Source organism: Podarcis raffonei, chromosome 14 (genome assembly GCF_027172205.1).
Source record: "Podarcis raffonei isolate rPodRaf1 chromosome 14, rPodRaf1.pri, whole genome shotgun sequence".
Lineage (NCBI taxonomy): Eukaryota > Metazoa > Chordata > Lepidosauria > Squamata > Lacertidae > Podarcis > Podarcis raffonei.
This window is the reverse complement of record NC_070615.1, coordinates 20,054,388-20,077,168: the sequence shown is the minus strand read 5'-3', so window position 1 is coordinate 20,077,168 and position 22,781 is coordinate 20,054,388. Positions and strand designations below refer to the sequence as shown.

Below are 22,781 nucleotides of genomic sequence, written 5' to 3'. Positions count from 1 at the left end.
CTGCTCTACTCAGAAAGTGGGATCGTCTGCGATAGGGGCTTGGGGTTCCACAGGACATCACAGCAAGTTACAGGAGTTCCCAAAAAGAATTGCATTGTCATGTTACACACCTTCTTTTTCACTCATCATTGTTCCTCGTTGTGGCCCTTTCCTGGATCAAGCGGCAGAAGGGTTTTGTTTGTAAACTGGAAGTTATTTGTGGGGTGTGTGGATTCCCCCCACTTTCTGTACTGGGGCATGAGTAATGGGGAAGACCTGTCATGAGATGTATGCTGTTTGGTGGCGTACAGGCAGGGATGCAAGAGAGCAGCTCCAGAAAAGTCCCCCTTCGCGGTTCTTGCCATTTGCAAAGACATGTCGTAATATTGAAAGCAGAAGTATCTGGGTTAATAACGTTGATCAGTGGTTCCAGGCCCCATCTTCTGGGCCAAACAGGCTGAGTGGTGCTAGCGGTCCAGTGCTGTTTTTCCTAGGATGGGGATAACCTGGCGATATATAAAAGAATGGAGGACAAGGTGAGAGGAGCCGTCATCTTTCAGGAGCTTCTCTGTCGCCGGAGGCAAAGCTACAGAGCATGATTCATTAATGTTGTTTCAGGGTAGGCATACATCAGGTGGAACTGTTTCTCATATGTATATTAAATTAAATGCAGCAAAAGATCCAGCTTCAAAGAACTATACTTTCCGGAGTGATGTACTGTTAGTATGTGTGATCGTCTTCCAAAGCAACTACTCTATTCTGAACTTAAAAATGGAAAGCATAATGCTGGTGGTCAACAAAAGAGGTTTAGAGACTGTCTCAAGGCAAGTCTAAAAAAATGTAGTATAAACACTGACAACTGGGAAACACTGGCCTGCGAGCGCTTCAGTTGGAGAACAGCCTTTACCAAAGTTGTCATGGGCTGTGAAGACACTCAAACTCAGGACACAAGAGAGAAACGTGCTAAGAGGAAGGCACGCTGGGCAAATCCACACCGTGATCAACACCCGCCCGGAAACCAATGTCCCCGCTGTGGAAGGACGTGTGGCTCCAGAATTGGCCTCCACAGTCACTTACGGACTCACTGTTAAAACCGTGTTTGTGGAAGACAATCTTACTAGGCTATGAATGATCGCCAAAGAAGTAGTGTGTTTTTTTAAGAAAATAAATGGGACAGACCGGAAGGACGCATGGTTTAAACCGTGGCACAGTTAATGTCATACAAAGACTCATATAGCCCAGCAATCCTGTTCTTACACTGGGCAACCAGATGCAGATGGGAGCCCACAAGCAGGACCTGAATACAGCAGGACCTCTCACCACTCATGATTCCCAGCAGAAGCACATGCTGCCTTTGACACTGGAGCAGGAACATGTGTTTGGATCCCAAGGTTGGCATAGGGCCCGCCACTCCAAACAGCACAACCATTCTCACTTTGTATGGAGGGCCTGAAAAAGCTGGAGGCAGTCGGGAGAAATTCTCAAGATTGCCTTCCCCGTGTCTTCCAAGCGAAGAGGTCGGGGCAACCAGAGTGTGCCGTACCTTGGGGAAATCCTGAGTACCCTGAGCTGTAGCATGTTACCGGTTTTGCTGCTTGCCATTTTTCAATGCTGCTAATTTCCAAGTCTCTAGCTTAGAAGGTCTTCTTGCAGCAGAGCTCATAAAAGTTCATTTTATGTGTCCAAGAAGGAAGTGGAGCTGAGTCATCCCTGCCTACAAGTAAACTTTGCCTGTTAAGAAGAAGAAGGCGCCTTGATTAGTTTGGTGACTATCGATCCTCTTCGTAATTTCTCTCTTTCTCTCTGGCTTTGTGCAGAGCCAGAGAAACCCCTTGATTGCACAACGCCAATGCCATGAGTTTGTGCCCAGCGGCTCTGATAAAGAAGACTCCTTCTTGAAGCATGTGACTTCTCTGATATCATGTGAACTGCACAGGTCATGTTAACAGATGTTTTTTAGCTATCTTTTGGTGGGGTACGTTCCTTTGTCCCTGAAGAAGAATGCTCAGACTTGAAGAGGCTTTGAGCTCAAATTGTTTTAAGTGTACCTTTTGCAGCCGCCTCTCTTTGTTCCTTGGCTTCCATTTCTCATTTTCTTTAGCCTGTAGGGTGAGAGAGGGCTAGACGACAAAACCCACACCTTCAGCCTGGCCTTTGAGAGGTGAGGCAGTGGTTACATTCACACCATGCATTTAAAGCACTATGATACCACTTTAAACAGCTCCCCAAGAATCCTGGGAGCTGTAGTTTGTTACAGGTGCTGAAAGCCGCCATAAAACCCCTTGTCCCCTCAGCTTTACAATCCCCAGAGTTCCCTGGCAAGAGTAATTGACTGTGAAATCACTGAGAATTTAAGCTGCATGAGAGGAATAGGGGTCTCCTAACAACTCTCAGCACCCCTAACATACTACAGCCATTGGGGGGGGAGCTTCAAATGCATGGTGTGAATGTGGCCACTGAGGCCCCTTCCATTGGCTCTGCTCCTCCTTCAGCCATTCTAACTGGCTACAGCAGAGAGGGAAGAGGGCCGGGCCCTTCATAGTCTTGGCTGGAGCTAACCACCATTTTCATAGCTGTCAACTTACAGATTTGAAAATAAGGGACCAGCAGCCTTGAAAATAAGGGACCTGCAGCCTCACCTGTTCCAGACACTCCAGTCTTCCTGTCCAACCAACTTTGTAACCAGAGATTCAACTGAATAGAATCTGAATCACATGCACCACAAGGCCTATGCAGCCTCAACTGAAGATGGCTCCCCGGCCTGGCTTTGCACTGCAGAGTTTGCAGCAGCACATGCAACAAAATGGCGTCCAGCATTCAAAAAACCCCTCAGCTTGCATTAACTAGCCACACACAAGGCATGCAAGCTCCACCCCCCAGTCGTTCTTAGACTTCTTATTGGGTGAGCAACACAGCCAAGCAACACAGTTGGAGCCTCCCTCCTCCCTGGCCGGCAGGGAGGGAGGGAGAGGAGCTGCTTCCTTTGAAATTTAAGGGACATCATTTAAGGGACATTTAAGGGACATCCATCAATAAGGGACAGCAGCGGGACATGGCGCCGAAATAAGGCACTGTCCCTTCAAATAAGGGACACTTGACAGCTATGCATTTTGCTCCTCCTGGCCCAGAAGTCTCTCCTTCAGCAGCCATTCAACATGCTCATTATAATGACTTGGTAACCTTTTTATGAAAGTGAGAGCACGGAGGTGCTTATTTTCCTCTGCCCTCCCCATTCAGTTTTCCTTTTGTATCACAGCCGTTGGATGGCATGCCATTATTTCAAGTTGAAAGCCGTCTTGAGGGCATTGGCAGGAAGGGCATGGTTATATTAAGATAGCAAGTAAACAACTAAGGAAATACAGGGCCCAATAATGTCATTCGCTCAATGATCACACACATAGCTGATGGACCCAGCTAACAGCTAGCTACTCTTAAAGGAAATAGGAGTTGCTTCAGGTTTCCAGGAAAGACTGATGAGGACATTTGTGGGCCCTTCTGCTAATCCTGGCACTCTTCTTGCCACAAATCTTTGTTCCGACTGTGGTGTTCTCAGCATCTGATTCTGTGCCTGTGAAAATGTGCCTGATAACCGCAGCACTCTGTATCTAATGCTGTGACCTGCCTGAACTGTGTACTCCCTTCAAAGATGGACCAGGAAGGGGTGGGGAGGAGGAGAGAATGCTGATCACTGAAATCAGTTCAGTGGAAAATAGGCACAAATGAACCTTTTTGCAATATCCTTTGGTGATGGCTGGAGGGGAAACGGTTAATCAGCTTCCCCACACGTCATGCCTCCTTTTCGAAACCTCCCCTCATCTTTAATGGGAAAATACAGCCCCTCTCCCCCCCACCGTTATAATCAGATCAGGCAAATATCTACCTAATCATGTATGATCTGCTTTTTGAGTTCATCTCACGTAGCCCATGCTCCCTATTTTACAATAGGAACTCAGGAAGAGCCCTGTGGGATCAAACCAAAGGCCTGTGTTATCCAGCAACCTTTCCCACAGTGGCAAAGCAGATGTGCTGCACACGCCCCTCCAGGCAAATAGACCTCTCCAGTTTTTGTTGCTAGCATGCTGCCTCTGAACCTGTAGCATTAGAGAGCATTATGCTCCGTGAATCCTTTATCCTTGACTTCCTCAACCTAGCACCCCAGCCCAGTAAGACATTATTGGACTCCAATTCCCATCATCCCCAGCCAGCGTAGTCAGGAATTATAGAAGATGTGGTCTACAGCAACATCTGGAAGGCCCAGAAGGTTTATTCACCCCTCCTTTAAACAAAGAAGAAACCAGCTGTGGAGGACACCTATCACCAGAGCAGTTTTGCAGCTATATTTAACATGTTTGCCAGTTAATAATAATAATAATAATAATAATAATAATAATAATAATAATGGATTACAGATATATTCCACTTTAGTTATTTTAAAGTCTCACAGACAGTTTAAACCATGTTAGAAAGAGACTTACGGCTGTACCAGCTCTTTCAGCTTTTGATACCTGTAAGTGTGGTGCCAACTGCATGGGAAGTTGGCTTATCGACCGAGTCAGATGATTGGTCTATCTAACTCTGTATAGTCTGAGTGGCAGTGGCTCTGCAAGGTTTCTGGCAGAGGTCTTTCCCCAGCCCTGGCCAGAGATGCTGATTATTGAACCCAGGACCATCTGCATGTAAGGCAGATGCTCTGCCACTGTGCTACGGTCCTACTGTGCACATTTTCTGTGTTCACTCTCATAAGAGCATACTGCTGTTTCTCTGCCCAACATGTTACTGCTTTGTTGATCAGGGAAGGACAAAACTATTTCTGGGCCATGTCACTTTTTGCATAGGTTCACCTGTACTTCCGTTTCATTATTTTGTTGAAACAACAACAACAACAACCAGCCTCATTGAAACCGATACTTACATGTATATGGAGTTTGGAAAAGTGTACATAGTTTGATCCATTAGCTGAGCACTGGATTCAGAGTCAAAAAGCATTCAGAGATATCCATTATCCCTGCTTTAAATGGTGATCTGCGTGTTATTCTGAAAGGTGTGGATTTGGGACACACTGCATGCAAGTGTTTGCAAAGACTAAAATCCTCAAGTGTTACTTATGAGTACCCTTTTTTCACTGGTGTTTTTCGTTGGGTGTTTAGTGTGTCAAGCTGGCACAGCTGCTCTCCTGTAATGAAATTGGTGGAAAAGTTGCCGTCTTTCCCCCCGATTCATCGTCCAATTCTCCACCCCCGACTTTCCCTGCACAGAGTCTTTTTGACTCTGAAGCAAAGAACTCAAGTAAAGTAGGCAGAAATACAAAAAAAGAGCCTGTCCCCTGAGAGACATGGGGTGGAGACTGAAGGGGGCTCCTGTCAATTTTGAAATCAGGAACTGTGTGGCAGTGTGTGTTTCATTCTCTAGGCTTGGCCGATGTGAATACAGTGGTACCTCGGGTTAAGAACTTAATTCGTTCTGGAGGTCCGTTCTGAACCTGAAACTGTTCTTAACATGAGGTACCACTTGTAGCTAATGGGGCCTCCCGCTGCCGCTGCATGATTTCTGTTCTCATCCTGAAGCAAAGTTCTTAACCTGAGGTACTATTTCTGGGTTAGCGGAGTCTGTAACCTGAAGCGTCTGTAACCTGAAGCGTCTGTAACCCGAGGTACCACTGTAAGCTATTGGGAGCATAAGAGGCACCGCTTGTAGGCAAGGGCCAGGACAGAGAGAGAAGCAGATGGGACTGATCCTCTAAGAGCCCTGGGGTTTTTGTTCAGAAACAAAATTGGAGGTTTAGCCTTGGTTTTTATTCTTGCAGCAAGAGTGGCTACTTCTCAAGGTGGAAGAGGCGAACCGAAAGGAGGAACCTCTTCCTCTCCTCTCCCAGCCAAAGAGATGAATCACATTCCCAAAATTACAATTAAGTTTTCAGCTCTCACACAACACCAGGGCAGTGAGCAAATGGTGACGTCTCAACTCTGGTCAGGAGGGAGTGGTTTTTATATCCTTTCCACCACCCCCAGCTGTCTGCTGTCATTAGACTTTTTGACTTACTCTAGAGCAACCTTTGGTGAAAACTGACTATACTCACAGAGAAGATCAGAAGGAAAAGTGTGACACATCTCTGGCGGCCACTTTCTCTCTCCGCAGCAAAATTAACGTTTGTGTTTTGTTACTGTTCTCCATTTGAATTAGGCACATTGGGAATTAGTCTAGCCTGGATCTTATTTTATTTTTGCACGGGGAGAGGACAACGTGCCTCTTTTTTTTGTCTGTTTATAGAAAGTTCCTGTTTCAAACATCTGGATTTTGTTGGTTGTTGGGTCCTTATCCCCTCCCTCTTTTTTCTTCTTCCTTGGATCTTGAAGTCTTTTCAAACCAGACTGGGAAACTTTTCAGTGGCAAAAAGATTCAAGGAAGTTTTGGCGTGCCCCTGTCCCAAGCAGCAAATCTCCTTCTGCATAGCCAACCATATCCATCCTGCGTACTGCTTGCATCTTTTATACAAGTAGCTCTATGTTCCAGTGAGTCTTTTTTTAAAAAAAAAAATCAACCAGTCACAGTGGTGAAGTTTCTCTCCCCCCTTTCTTCCTGTTGAGAGAACTGGCCAGACTCAATGTGATTCAGAGAGAGAGATCTTGCTGAGACTCCAGGACCCTTAGCAAAAAAACACATCTGGGAGAGAGAGCTTTTTTTTAGTTCTCTCTTGCTTGCTGAATCTACCCTGGAGTTGATGATTAGCCCTGCTCTTCATAACCCCAATCCTCAGACAAAATGTACGAACGTCACAAGAGACGATACAGCCTGTGTGACATTTCGAAGGTGGACAGGACTGTGGATGTTGTGCTCTTAAAGGTATGGTGCTGTTGCTTCTTTTCATGGTTTTCATGGTCTGCATCTCTGTTAGCTCCTGTTACAGGAAGAAGCCAGATGTTTCTTGCTTTCTGTCCCACTGTTGTTCTTCCCAGCTGTTTGTCATGATGGGACTTGGGAGGACGTGGAAATCCGTTCATTTCCAATTGCATGCTTTGTATTTTGCTAAGTATTTTGCAGCGTGATCCCTTTGCACGTTGACTCAGAAGTGAGGTGTGCAATGTTCACAGGCAAAATTGCACAGGGTTTTCAGAAAAGAGGGGGGACCCCATACAACCTTTACTTAAACATCTTCCTCGGTGGTTCGATAGGTGAACGCAGAGGTAATAAGCCCAGTAGAAGTGCGCTTACAATAATAGAAATAAAATAGAAAGATGGGCAATGTTCTTTTTATTATCCTATTTGTGGACAAATACTTATCCATTTGGTGGCTTTTGGTATAGTTATCTGACTCGGTTGCATTTGCTGTACTCTGTACAGTAGTCATTCTGCTGGTCACTGTTTTTGTTTGTATATTTCACCTTTCTCCAAGCTTTTTCAGAGTGGAGCTCTCTATTGCCACAACAACCTTATGGGGTAGGCTAAGCTGAGCGAGAGGGACAGTCTCACGGTCATCCTGTAAGTTCATTGCTAAGTGATGGACATGAATGGGTTTTCCCCCAGTCAGATTCCGAATGATGTGCTCTGTCCATCAAACCAGTATTAGCTCCATGGATTATGCTCAGCTAACCAGTCACTAGTGAGCTTCATGGTAGAGAGAATTTGAACTCTGTGCATCCTAATTCATCAGGGGTTTTTTTGGGTGGCAATTTCTGCTTTTCCCAAGTGTCATCTAGTCCAACCCTCCTGAGAGTACCCCTCCTGTACTTAGTGCAGGAACTACTTACTTATGGCATGTAAATTGGTAGTAGTAGTACAAGTTTTCTTGGTGCGTTTTTTTAAACTGCCAATTCCTTACTCCTTTCCCCCTTCCAAATTTTGCTCTTCTACAGCCAGTGGATGGGAACTCACTAATCCCTCCCTAACAGAACCACATTTTCCCATCAAGTGAATAGAGTTATTCCCATTTCCTTTCAGTTCTGAACCCATCGTTGTCCATTGTATACAGTCTAACCAAGTGTGCGTGAATACAAATATTTCAAGAGTTGTGTACCCCCTGAAATTAAAATTTCTGTACCAAGCAGGCAAGTTGCCACACCTCCAGGAGACTGATTTTGAAAATGCAAGTGATTTGAGTTCCCATTTGTTTTGTGTGGATGACTTTGTCATCTGCCTAAAAAAGGCATTTTAATATAAAGCTGGGTGCCTCCCTCTTCCCCCTCCTTCCGCCACCCGAACTTTGTGTATATGTGTTTTCTTTTTCCTCATTGGAATAAAGATTTAGTTTTGCCTTTAAATAGGGTGTGTAGGCGGGAGCTGCAAATACCTCTCTTGGCTAACGGTTCTTAGCATTCCCTCTCCCTCTTCACCCCCTCCACCCGCCCCCAAATCTAAAATTAGTAACTGCTCCACTAAACAGTAAGGTGGCAGTCTGGGAATGTTTTGTCACTCTTAAGAGCTTTAGTTTCCTGGCAGAGAAGGCGACTGGAGGAAGGCAGCCAGTTCAACGGGCAATGCAGTCTGGCTAGGATATAAAGTTGGGAAGGAGGGACCTCTCTGAAATGGAGGCTAAAGGGGCATTGCACATAAGATTTCCCAGGCCGTTTCTGATTTCAGAAGTGTCTAGTTCAATTGGTTTTCATCGAAGGAGGAAAGCAGAAACCCAAACTGTCCTGATCAAACTTGCGAAGTTAAAAATGAAAAATAAAACTCTGTGTGCTAAGTTGACTTGAATCTTGCATCCCACAGGGCAGAGTTCTGCGAGCTGCATGAATTCTGCAAATATACAGAAATTCTGCCAATATTTTTGCAGAACTGGTTGTACCATTCTCTTAGATATAACTCTGGTTTGCTATCATGGAATTAGGAAAAGGAGTCACACAGATTGCTGAAGTTACACCTCCAGCCACTGGAAATTTCATTTGGCCACCTCTGTGGCATTTGAGGTTTTAGCCAACACCGCCCTTAGTCTTTGAAGCATCTTGTTGCAGTTTGGAGGCTGAAAGCGTAGTCCTTTTAAAACTGAAGGTGAAATTATTAGGAATCTGGATTCTGTGCTTAATATCCAACGTTACACTTTCCTTTCAGTCCTGTAGAACCAAAGCACGACACAGATCTGGCTGTAAGGCAGGTTTGTGGAAAGCCATCAGGTGAACTGGACCAGATTCTGACTACTTTCCTATAATTCAGTGGTTCTCAACCTGTGTGTCCTCATATGTAGTTGAACTACAACTCCCATCATCCCTGAGCTCTGGCCTTGCTAGCTAGGGGTGATGGGAGTTGTCGTTCAACAACATCTGGGGACCCACAAGTTGAGAAAGGCTGCTATAATTGGAAGTCACTGTTCTTTTGCCCTGTACTATGAAATGGATAGGAGTTAGGAAATCCTCATTCATATCCCATCTTATCTTGCCATAGAGTATCTTTGGGGAAGTTGTATACTTTAAATGTGTGATGTGATGTACTGAGTGATGGGACAGCTAATATAGCCTGATGCTGTTGCTAGATGCTGTTAATAAGAGTGACTGTGAAGGTGCTCTTGGAGGTTGTGTTTGTAAATGCGACTTTTCAGTGCTGTGATAGCATTCTCTCATTGGCCAGTGACTTCCTGTGTTAATAATAGATTGAGTTGATGTTGTCGTCCAGGGTGAGGGCCGCATTCCCTTCTGGGAAACTTTTTAAGGGCCAAATGGTAGGTGGACCCAGAAGCAAAAGTGGGTGGAGCAGTGGATGCAAATTTAACATTTATAGTATTATCAGAGTTCAGGGATGCATTCCAGCCAGGCAGAAACTTGCAGAGTACAAAGTAGGACCCAAGACAGGTGTGGTTTGCGGAGAGGGTGTGAGGCTTCAGGTTGAGTCCCAAGGGCCAGATAGAGAGATTTGGATACCTGCATTTAGCCCCCGGTCCTAAAGTTCTCCAGATATGAAACGCCAGGAAAAACAACCTGGGAAAATGAATGGTGGTTCTCTCTCCCACTTGGCCTTCGCGACTATGTTCTTGCTATAATCAACCATGCGGGTTTGCCTCCCATATTAAGTACGTGTGCGTGCACTTTAGTGAAGTACCTATTTCTGATTCACCTGGAAAGAAGCAGCTAATAGAGAAGCATGTTGACGGCTCTGTTCATGCAGGAATTGTGCGATAGCCGTTCTCTCTCGTCTTCCTCCAGGGTTGACTTGGGTAGTACACGCACTGCCTTGCCCCCGCGGCCGCAAGACATCAGCACGCCAGGTGTGCACACCCCCATAGCCTGCACTCATGACATCAATATGCCCCACAGTGTGTCCACGTGATGTTAGTATGCCCTGTGGTGTGGTCACGCCCTGTGGCATGCTGACGTCACTTGTGTACTCTGTGAGGCACACTGATGTGTTGCGTGAATGCCCCGTGTCTTGCATGTGTGATGCGAGCATGGTGTACCTGTTCAGTAGTATTTGGTAGTATGGTGCCCTGAGCAAGGCCAAAATTTGGCGACCCCAAATGGATCTTCCCAATGATGGGGCTACCTTTGAAGGTGATCTGGAAACGACAATTAATCCAGAATGCGGCAGCTAGACAGGGGGCGGCTGCTGAGACCACATAACACTGGTCCTGAAAGACCTACATTGGTTCCCAGTACGTTTCCGAGCACAATTCAAAGAGTTGCTGCTGACCTTTAAAGCCCTCAACGGCCTCGGACCGGTATACCTGAAGGAGCGTCTCCACCCCCATCGCTCAGCCCGGACACTGAGGTCCAGCTCTGAGGGCGGTTCCCCCTGCCTTTGAGAAGCCAAGTTACAGGGAACCAGGCAGAGGGCCTTCTCAGTAGTGACACCTGCCCTGTGGAACACCCTCCCAACAGATATCAAGGAAATAAGCAACTACCTGACTTTTAGAAGACATCTGAAGGCAACCCTGTTTAGGGAAGTCTTTAATGTTTGATGTTTTATCATGTTTTTAATATTCTGTTGGGAGCCGCCCAGAGTGGCTGGGGAAACCCAGCCAGATGGGCAGGGTATAAATAAATTATTACTGTTGTTGTTGTTATCAATTTTGTGCCCCCTCAGCTTGGCACCCTGCGAGGGTTTTTTGGGGGGGTTGGGGTGGGGTTATCCAAAATAGTCAAAACTCTGGGGAGGTGGGTTACTTATCAACTTCATGGCTAGGAATCTTCTTACAGCATCTGAACTACTTTTCTTTCTTTCCCTCCAAAATACAGACGTGGGCTTGATATTGTACAGGGATCAGAAGCTCCTTTTATCAAAACAGGAAAATAAAGTGTGTCCTTTGCACGCTGGAGGCTAAATTAAAACATGATTAAAGGAAATGCAGACCCGAGGGTTTTAAAAGGAAATGAATGCTAAAAATAATCTCCCCCCACCCCTAGTGAATCTAGTTTGATTTTATAGCTATATCAGCAAGGGTGAATCTTGCAAAAACACTTGTATTTAGGGAGGTTTACCAGCATCAAAGGGACGCGGGTGGCGCTGTGGGTAAAAGCCTCAGTGTCTAGGACTTGCCGATCAAAAGGTCGGCGGTTCGAATCCCCGCAGCGGGGTGCGCTCCCGTTGCTCGGTCCCAGCGCCTGCCAACCTAGCAGTTCGAAAGCACCCCCGGGTGCAAGTAGATAAATAGGTACCGCTTTATAGTGGGAAGGTAAATGGCGTTCCGTGTGCTGCGCTGGCTCACCAGATGCAGCTTTGTCACGCTGGCCACGTGACCCGGAAGTGTCTCCGGACAGCGCTGGCCCCCGGCCTCTTAAGTGAGATGGGCGCACAACCCTAGAGTCGGACACGACTGGCCCGTACGGGCAGGGGTACCTTTACCTTTACCTTTACCAGCATCAAAAAATGTGCGAAGTGTACTGAGGTGACCTGGGAGAGGGGGTCATAGCTCAGTGGTGGAGCATGATGTCCTGAGTTCAGTTCCTGTCAGCTCCAATTTAAAAAGGAACTCTTTGACAGCAAGTGATGGAAAACACCTTTGCTTCAAACCTTGGAGAGCTGTAATGAGTAATAGTAGGCAGTACTGAGCTCTATGGACCAACCATCCAACTCTGTACATGACAGGTTTGTATATGTTTACATGTTTATAAGTGGGACCTACAACAAAACGTTTCAGCGTGAAGTGCTCTTGTTCAGGTTTTGTACTTCTTTTCTGTCCCAACAGCTGGTCAGTATTCCATTCCCAGTGAGATTATATTTATATTTATTTTTATTACTACTACTACTACGTTTATGTTCCAGCTTTTCTCCAAGGAGCTCAAGGTGGTGTACCTAGTTCTTTTCTCTCTGTGTTTTATCCTCACAACAACCTTGTGGATTAGGCTGAAAGATTGTGGCTGGCCCGAGGTCGCTTATTAAGCTTCATGGTTGATTGGGGATTTGAACCCCAGGCTTCTGATCCTAGTCCAACACTCACTATGTCTTCATTCGGCTGTCCCATTCCCCGCTCCTCAATTTCTCTCTCTCTCTCTCTCTCTCTCTCTCTCTCTCTCTCTCTCTCTCTCTCTCTCTAAATAAATAAAGCAAGCAAGCAAGCAAGCAAGCAAAGCAAAGCATTTGCTTCTCCAGACATAGGATTCTCCCAAGTCTGCTGATATCTCTCTTAGGTTCACCACCTTTCATCTTGGGTTGGCGATCAAGAGCATAGAAGAGGAAAGACTTTAGGTTTGACTCGAAGGCTTTGAGTTTTAGCCTCCTCCTCTCAGGGTGCATAAGAAGGGAGTTAAGTCTTAGCAGGAAGAACCCAAACAATATACTTTATATAGTCAAGCAGTTTCCTTCAAACTTTTTCTATAATAATAACAACTTGCACTGTCCTTGTGTTCACTGTCTGCAGTATAAACGAAGTCGGGTAAATTTATATATTCTCTGAAGTCTTTTGGGTACTGAATACTACTTGATAATAGTATCTTATTGAAACTTGTATTGATATTATTATTATTATTATTATTATTATTATTATTATTATGGTATCTTATTGAAACTTGTATTAATATTTACATGTTGTGTTGTTGCTAAATTCCACTTGTATATTTTCTTACATGGATCATCAGGGAGTTGATAGCCCATCTTATATTTGTGTCTTAAATTGTTTCTCCAAATAGTTTTCTTAAAAACCAACCAACCACCAACAAGCTATCATATATTTTGATAGAAGCAGTTTACATAACCACTTTCTTTAAAAAGAGAGGGAATTTCAAACAGTTACTTGCGGAGTTATACATGTGTCTGTGTGTTTGTGTGTCTGAAGTCAGCACTCTAAGGAATGCATAGCCTTAGACTATTCCCTCTTATCCAGGCACCAATGGGTTTCATTTGCTGAACCTTGGATCTGTTTAGCCTGATGCCATTGGCATGAGTAATTCAAAGGTACAGAGGCAACTTGAAAATATCCCCGTTAATTTTTCACCTCTCTTGCTTTCTGTTAGATTAACCGTGAAAGCTGGAGTCCTGTTGAAACTGCTCAGGATCCGTCACTGTTGGAGCCAAAGCATCCATGTCGTTCTGCAGGTAAGATGAATTCTTTAGTCTTCGAGATATAAAATCAGAGAGGCAAGCTGTCATTACCGAGCTGGCTTCTCTGGGTGAGAGGCTGCACAAAGCATTTGAGTTCTCTGGAACTCTTTGCTAGCCTAAAGTGGGCAAGGTTGGCTTCCAAGCACAATTCAGTGCAAGTTCTAAACTTTAAAAGGCCCTGGGAAGGTCTGGGCTGCTGATTCTTCTAGACCTGTCAGCAGCCTTCGACATGGTTGATCACGAACTCCTGGACCACTGCCTTGCCGATGTGGGGATCCAGGGCACAGTCCTTCAATGGCTGCGCTCGTTTCTCTCTGGTCGGGGACAGAGGGTGGCGCTTGGGGGGGAATTGTCATCACGCCACTCCTTGGTGTGTGGAGTGCCTCAGGGTGCGATTCTCTCCCCGATGCTTTTTAATATCTTTATGCGCCCCCTCACTCAGCTTGTCCGGAGTTTTGGGCTGGGTTGCCATCAGTATGCCGATGACACCCAACTCTATCTGTTGATGGATGGCCATCCTGACTCGGCCCCAGACACACTGACCAGATGTCTAGAAGCTGTGGCTGGATGGTTACGTGGGAGCCGGTTGAAGTTAAATCCTTCGAAGACAGAGGTACTCTGGCTGGGACGGGGCGATATGGGATTGAGGGGGCAACTCCCATCTCTTGCGGGGGTGCAATTAGTGCCAGCATCGTCCGTTAAGAGTTTGGGTGTAATCTTCGATACCTCCCTCTCCATGGAGGCGCAGATTACAGCTATAACAAAGGCGGCATTTTTTCATCTCCGCCAAGCTAAGCAGTTGGCTCCTTATCTCTCTCGCCCTGACCTAGCCACTGTGATCCACGCGACGGTCACCTCCAGACTGGATTATTGTAACTCGCTCTACGTGGGGCTGCCCTTGAGACTGACCCAGAAACTCCAGCGGGTGCAGAATGCTGCAGCGAGACTCCTTATGGGGTCTTCGCTGCGAGGTCATATTCATCCGGTACTATACCAGCTGCACTGGCTCCCGGTGGAGTACAGGATCAGGTTTAAGGTGCTGGTTTTAACCTTTAAAGCCCTATACGGCCTAGGACCCTCGTACCTACGGGGTACGCCTCTCCTGGTATGTCCCACAGAGAAATTTACGGTCTGCAAATAAAAACATCCTGAAGATCCCAGGCCATAGAGAGGTTAGGCTGGCCTCAACTAGAGCCAGGGCTTTCTCGGCCACGGCTCCAATCTGGTGGAACGCTCTGTCACAAGAGATTAGGGCCCTGCGGGACCTGACATCTTTCCACAGGGCCTGCAAGACAGAGCTGTTCCACCAGGCCTTTGGTCAGGGCGCAGCCTGACCCCCTCCTCTGGCAATCTGCACAGAATTTTGCTTAATGGTTGCCATCAATTTGATTTTAATTAATTTTATAATGAATGTTTTTAGAATGTTGGATTATTTTGATTGTTGTTAGCTGCCCTGAGCCCAGCTTTGGCTGGGGAGGGCGGGATATAAATAAAATTTATTATTATTATTATCTGTAGCTCAGCAGTAGAGCACATGCCTTGCATGCAGAAGGTCCTAGGTTCAATCCTTGGCATCTCCAGGAAGAATTGGAGAGGACCGAAGACCCTGTCTGGAACCCAGCAGCGCTGACTGCTGCCAGTCAGTGTAGACCAGGGGTGATGATCCTGTGACCCTCCGTGCATCTTACACTAACACTCAAATTGTGCAATGAGATTTAATGCTTGTGTGCAACAAACTCACTCCCCCCTCCCCAAATTGGGCTTTTTGCTGTAAGGAACGTGATGGGAAATTGCGTTAGAACACAAAGGATCACAATTGCTTGACTTAACGTCATGTAACCTCCCTGCAAGCAGCTCAGAATAAATGCTGAAGAAGCAGCCAGCATCATATCATCTCCCTGCAAACTGAGTTTATATTAAATATGCCCTCTGGTGGCTACTTAACCTCCCGGCTGCTATCCTTGTTGGCAAGATGGTAGAACCTATTCTGTATGCGGAACAGTCCTGCCTTGTGGAAAGACACAGTCTTAATACAAGCTGCACCCCAATGGCAAACCCCATGTCCTCTTACGTCATGCATGATGATGTAGTAATAACAAAACACATCAGCAAATGCTTGGGTGAGCAGGTGAATATTTAAAAGGTGCTGAAACTTTGACACGGGTGGTGGCTGTCTTACCTTTGGAATGGGGGGTGATTCCGAAGGTGGAGCATCACAGCAGAAAAGACCCACCTCCTGGTCACTGCAAGATGTAGCTGTGCAGTTGGTAGAACAACCAAGAGATCCTGAGATTCCAACCAACTTGGATGGGAGACTGCCTTCTCTCAGGTGATTGGGCCACAGGTTATCCAGGGCCTTATATTTTAAAATGCTTTTATTTATTTATTTATTTTAAAGGGGAGGAGAGAGGATACCTCTCTACAGACAGAGAACTGGTAGAGATTCTTGCTTAGTCCTTTGCCCGCTATGCTGGTTTCCTGTTGCAGGAAGTTTTTAACATAGAAGAGTATTTTAAAACAAGCGAGTTCTTTGATTGTGAGCCACCTTGTAAAGACTTGTACTAAAATACGGTGGAAAATGTATAAAAGTGACACTAGATTTCCCCAAATGCTGTTTGAGGTACAGCCATGTGTTCTCCCCTCCCTGGCCTTGAACCACCTTATTCTTGCTGTGTTTTTAGACCAGGGAGCCTCTGCCAGTCCCTGCATTGGAAAGGTCCCCAGTGTCGTTTTGCTGTGAGCTTTGCAAGTGATGGATGTTGACGGATGCAAGCCCTAAATCACTCGTGCTCAGGAAGCCCGTGGCACGTGTGCTAGGAACTTGTCATCCTTCCAGCTTTGTTGTGATGGTGTTTTCATTGGTAGGGGCTTATCAAGCCATCAGTAGAGGTGGAGGCGGGCTCAGATTGTGCAACACACAGGCACACACTTAAAGCAAAGGCAATAAAAACCCCCACAATAAACCAGGCTTTACCTGAGAAGACATGGTACACTTCCAAAGCAACTTTCTCAGTGCACATAGGACAAATTATTCTCTTCCCCCCACACCCATTTCTCAACACTTCTTTGTTTCTTATTCCTACTACACATTTCTGGTCATAACTAACTCTAGTGGGAGAAAAGCAATTTCCTTGAAACCTGCACTGCTTCATAACTCCCTTTGTTCTTCCATAGTAGAGGCTTTAATTGCCCTTTGGTGTTTCAAGCCTGGCATATGTGTATGGTTTGAGGCTTTCAGTAAAAGGGCATTGTGGTCACTCAGGCCCCAATTTTTAAACGATTGTAAGGAAATAGCAAGTTGCATTTCCAAGGTATTTGGGGTCTAACTTGCCCAGATTTGATGAAAGACATCCTTTCATGCCAGTAATTATGTTATTTTAACTCCATCATCCATCATAAAGAGGTTTCAACAATTCATTCTCTGGGTGTGTGTTTTTAAAATCACATTTGCAGGAGTTCTAGAGTTATAGGAGGGAAAGCACAACAAAGGTATATGGGGTTATTATAGCCCTAGATGCCATCCAGTATCATGGTTCCATTCCCCATCTCCAACGCTCTTCTGAAAATAATCCTTAATACATGTTCATATTTTTACATTAATTTGGAATTGGTAGACCATTTTGGAGGCAATGAGAAGCTGTGGTTTTATACTGCTCAAATAACACCCTACCAAACCATTGACTCACACATTTCTCCCCTTTCCTTCCATGCACCAGAGAAGTAGATGGGAAACTGTTGCTTCTCATTTTCAGCAAGCCACAGTTCCCTGTTACATCTTAACTTGGGAATCTGTGGTTGTTTAAACTCTTGTTAGTGAGAAGAAGCTAGGATCAAACACCACTGTTTCTGATCCTGGCTTGCTCAATAGCTCAATATTTTTTTTATTTATTAAAAAAACACACATTTTCCCAGGTTTGGATGTAACAGGGAACTGTGGTTTGCTTTTAAAATTGGAGTGAAAAGCTTCCTGTCACCACCTGCGATATGCTAAGATTTGCTATGGCTTGTTCACACAGGGAGCCTGGGGCTTGACAGATGTTGCTGGGCTCCCGTCAGCTCAGCTATCATGGCCCAACGGTCAGGAATGGTGGAAGTTGTGGTCCAACAACATCTGGAGGACCTCAGATTCCCCAGCCTTCTTATAGCAGGGAACCATGGTTTTGCATTGTGCCTGGACCCAGGCCATTGTCAAATGCATCCCATTTTATACAAGTCTTTAAAAAAACACAGTGACAAAACTTGAATCAATATGATCCCACTACAATTGTACCCTGGTTCTTGAACGGAATCCGTTCTGGAAGTCCATTCAACTTCCGAAAACGTTCGAAAACCAAGGTGCGTCTTCCAATTGGCTGCAGGAGCTTCCTGCACTGAATCAGAAGCCGCGTAAGCTGCATCGGACGTTCTGCTTCCAAAAAATGTTTGCAAACCAGAACACTCACTTCTGGGTTTGCAGCGTTTGGGAGCTAAAATGTTTGAGTCACAAGGCGTTCGAGAACCAAGGTACGACTGTATTAGAAGAGTAAAGTGATTTTGACAAACGTTATGAGAGTTAAAGAGGGGTGAGAGGCTGCATACACATTTAAATCACACCTGAAACACTTTTGCTCCCCCTCCCCATATTCTGGGAAGTGTAGATTGTTAAGAGTGATGGAAATTGTAGCTCGTGTGAGGGTAAGCTACAGTTCTTCTTCTTCTTCTTCTTCTTCTTCTTCTTCTTCTTCTTCTTCTTCTTCTTCTTCTTCTTCTTCTTCTTCTTCCCACCACCACTACTATTAATATTATTATTATTACTACTAGTAATACTACTACTACTAGTAGTACTACTACTAGTACTACTGCTACTATGGGGGGCAGATGTGCTTTCTTTCATACCTTCCTCATGCCCTCTTGCTGACCTAGCTGTACCTTTTCTCAGCACGTGAGTTGATTAACTTCTTTGGACAAGGTATGTGCCCAGTGGCCAGCCTGGAATGTCCTTTTCAATTTTCCATCTGAGCTTTCTTGCGGAGCCGGCTTGTTTTTCCGTCTGGAATGTGGTGGGACATGGTCTGTTAAATTGCCAGCTGGATTTGGTGGGAATGCTGGCTTGCAGTTTGTTACGTCTTCTCTCCGGCCCCTGCCTCTCTCAGTCTCAACCCCCCACCCGCCCCAACCCATACATATCCCAACTTTTTCCTTTCCCACTTACAATGGAAAAGAAACCCAGACTTGCCAAGGTTGGGTTGAAAGTGGAGAAGGTGCAGGGAAAGAAACTGCACCTGATAAAATAAAAGAGCTATTCCCTCCGTGGTGTGGAAGCTCCTCTGTGGAATGCCAGTATTTCCACTCCTGGCACTCATCTCCCACAGCAGAGTTTTTCTGGTGCGTGAAATAGGCCTATTGCATTGAGGATGGCGGGTTTGCCGAATCCCAGAATGTGACTTGACTCTTTGCATAGCCAAAGAATTGCTTTTCAAACTGTAAGGAAGCCTAGCTGTGTTGCAGCCACAGTCTGCAACATGGGAGCAGTAATGCTGGTGTCGTTTAATGGCAGGGATGTGTCTATGCCGCAATTCTACAAGAATACAGTGGTACCTCGGGTTAAGTACTTAATTCGTTCCGGAGGTCTGTTCTTAACCTGAAGCACCACTTTAGCTAATGGGGCCTCCTGCTGCTGCCGCGCTGCCAAAGCATGATTTCTGTTCTCATCCTGAAGCAAAGTTCTTAACCTGAAGCACTGTTTCTGGGTTAGTGGAGTCTGTAACCTGAAGCATATGTAACCTGAAGCGTATGTAACCCGAGGTACCACTGTATGCAGTTCTGGGAAGCTCAGGTTTTTGCTTTTTCAAAGGAAAGTTTCTAGTCCTTATGGCTGGGAAGATATACAGTGGTACCTCGGGTTACAAACACCCCGAGTTACAAACACTTGGGGTTACAGACTCTGCTAACCCGGAGGTAGTACCTCAGGTTAAGAATGGTTTCAAGTTAAGAACGGACCTCCGGAACGAATTAAGTTCATCACCAGAGGTACAACTGTACTTGAAAGATGTGGGTAGAATCTGTGAAAACAGAGTGACGGATGGATATGATTCCTATTGGGTTTGGCTTTAGCAGCATGCATTGTTCTCAGCCCCTGCCTGTGAAAGACTTCATTTAAAAAAGGGGGGAAGGTTAAAGGTAGCTTGACCAGCATATTCAGTGCATTGCTGGGTTCAAGTGAAGATGGAGAAAGGTTCAACTCTATTATTTTTGCAGCTTTGTTTAAAAAGAAAAAAAAACAACTTTCCCAGTGGGAACAATGGAAGGGAAATAAGAGGAAGAGACTTGGCTGAACTCCTGAACTTGCCTGTATTTCTCCCCAGTTTAGGGGCATGTTGGGACCCAGATGGCCTCGTGTCCTCCCCTGGTGCACCCATTTTTGGGCCCCAAGTGTTTGAACTCCAGCTTTGGTGGTTGGGGCCAGCACATCAGTGGATCAGGTAGTGGCAGGGAATAGGATCTGCCATTGGATTTCCTCCTCTGATGTCATTGCTCTGTTCCCCTCAGAGAGGGAAGACCTGATCTTCCTCGGAGCTATTGGACTGCAGCCTAAAGTATGCAGAATGACAATTTTCAGAGATGGGCTGAATATGAGAAATCATGCAAATCTGCAGAAAGGAATACATGCCACAGTCAGAATTTTAGCTTTTCTTAATGCAGAACTGGGACTTCCTGGGTGCAGAATTTACTTCTTTTCCTGAGCATGGAAGAACATTGGCCTACTTTACAGGGTTATTCGAAGGGTTCTTGATTTAATAACCCTTGATTGTGAGGTGCTTTGAACTCCAGGAGATGCTATAGAAATGTTAAGCTTTTTTATTATTCCTTGGAATGGGGGAGAAGAACCATAGTTCAATGGTAATTCATATTTTGGTTCATATTTATACTACTGTAGCTCTTGAATGACACTTGCATTAGTTTGGTGAGCAATCTCAAACTGCCATACATTCCCCACCCCCCTTCATTTCCCCCTCCCCAGAGAGTGATAATTTCCTAGAAGATGGACTAAGTGGCGATTGTACCTCATCGCAAGACGTACTTAAAAGAAGATCTGAGAGCGAATCTGACCTCTTTCCTCTCTCAGGAGATGGGATGGACGAGGTGGACTTCGGGAAGGTAAGGCTTGAGTCTTGGTCATGTTTGATTATTGCTTTTTTGGTGCTGCATAGATGCACCTAAATGAAACTCTTAACACAAGAAGAGCCCTGCTGGATCAGGCCAATGGCCCACCTAGTCTAGCATCCTGTTATCACAGATGTTTATTAAGAGATTATTAATCTCTGTGAAATGCCCTGTAGTAAGTATCTTGGGAAGATCTGGCGATATGATACGCACTCAGCAACACCAGTGCAATGGCCTGGGCTGGGTCCCATTGTTTATGCACAATGGATTTATTCTTCATTATCCTTTCTCAGAATGATCACTCAGTGCTATGGGCAGACATTGCGACATTCTCCCATCTGAGTGAATCATGCTCGCTAATGTCATTTCCTGCAGTCGTCTCTGTTAAAGCCTCCCTCCCTCCCTCCCTCCCTCCCTCCCTCTCTCCCACCCCACCCCAGTCACTTTCCCCAGCAGACCCTTGAACGTCCAGTGACCTTAGTGTTCCAAGACCTAATTTCTTTTCAGAGTCCTTCGTACAAGCTAGAAACTTTGCTATCTTGAAACTATAAAGCGTGCAGGTCCTTGCCGAAATAGGTGCCGTGCTCGGTGGTGCTTTGATGAGCATTGACAAGAGCCACGGGGCGTCCGGCCAGCAGACTAAAAGTTCTGGACATGGAGTTGAGAAATGACTTTCCAACTCCTTCAGCTGTGTGCACAACCCAGGGAGTGCCGGAGGAAAGGGTGAGGCATAGAGATGAATTGTAATTTTCATCTGCAAAATTCTGGGTTTGGTTTCTGGCCAGGGGTGTGGGGGAAAGGGGGGGGGGAATCAACTACCACTAATGCAATTCAGATTCCCCCCCCATACACAAAAAATCTCCGAATAGTTGGCTTTGCTGCAACGGTTTTCTATTCTTTCTTGTTCTTTGTGAGAGACTTTTGTTTTTTAACGTGCATCTGTGTAATGTAGCACCAAAGAATTGAAGAGGAAGTTGTTTATAAGTTAGAGTGCAGTATTGAAACCAGATGAGAGTGTTCTTAGAAGTGCTGGCAGAGCACCTATTATTGCATTACCTCTGTTGGTGGATCCTCAGATTGTGTGCCGGGGTGCATAAACGCTCTGTTATTGGGGCTGCAATTGGAGCTGGCCAAAGTTTGTTTGGGGAAACCACATTGCTGTCCTCTCAGTTATTGCCTGTGAGAGCAGGGAAACTGTATGATGCATTCATTCCTTCTCCCTCTGCAAGTAGATGATGCACAGTGACATCATCCCAAGAGGGTAACCAAGGATGTGACAGAAGCCATTCCAAGAGAATTCCCAGGAAGCGTCATATGCTTCCCTGAGCCCTGACTGCAACTGAGCAAGGAGAGGGTGCCTGGAAGCAGTATTAGCAAGCAGTATCTCACAGTTGCAGTGAGAATGCGCCTGCCTTTTGTTCTGGAAGGTGCCTGAAGAAATGCCTACTCAAGAGTGAAGCATATTAAATTGGGGGAGAGCGGGGAGAGAACTGCACCCCAGGCATGAAATGCTTCTTCAGATTATTTTCATTCCATCCTTTGCACAAGCCACAGGGAGGTTCATCAAAGGCAAATGAAATACATACATTGACATAGTGCTTTGAAAACAGCAACATAAGAAGAGCCTGCTGGATCAGGCCAGTATCCCATCTTAGTCCAGCATCATGCTCTCACAATGGCCACCCATATGCTTCTGGGAAACCCACAAGCAAGATTCGAACATAAGAGCACTACAAGTCATTAAACAAGTTTCTGATAGCGGCAGCAGCAACCAGGTCTCCCCCTCCTCCTCCTCCTCCTCCTCCTCCTCCTCCTCCTCCTCCTGCAAATGCTGGAAAAGTTGTATCTTAACTAACCACCTAAAACTATAGAGAAATGGGGCCAGATTCATCTCTTTAGAGAATTCCACACATAAAGAACTGCCACTGAAAAGGTCCTTTTCCAGGATCCTACATCACATGTCTTCTACTGAGGAGGGACCACCAAATTATCTGGATAAGGAGCAATCTCTAGCTTGTTACGTTTTAATATCTCTTTAAGTCTAGTTCTGATTTTAACTGTTTTTAGATAATTTTTTTAATTACTGGTTTTAATTGTTTTTACTGGTAATTCTAACATTTATTGTGAACTGTTTAGAGGTCTTTTTTTCACCCCCTTACAATTAAGCAGTATATAAATAAAAAAACAAAACAGGCTGC

General features: G+C 45.5%; 1 protein-coding gene across 8 annotated transcripts in view; it reads left to right on the top strand.

Moving 5' to 3' along the window:
- AKAP13 (A-kinase anchoring protein 13) overlaps positions 1-22,781 on the top strand; it is a 243,912-nt gene that overhangs the window by 156,691 nt on the left and 64,440 nt on the right. For 7 of the 8 annotated variants that reach the window (XM_053365802.1, XM_053365801.1, XM_053365806.1 and 4 more), the window contains exons 10-11: positions 13,353-13,434; positions 20,441-20,577. In XM_053365802.1, coding sequence (XP_053221777.1) covers positions 13,353-13,434; positions 20,441-20,577 — 219 coding nt within the window. Of the gene's footprint in view, positions 1-6,666; positions 6,820-13,352; positions 13,435-20,440; positions 20,578-22,781 lie in introns of those variants that run through there. The other variant, XM_053365808.1, reaches the window with a different exon arrangement.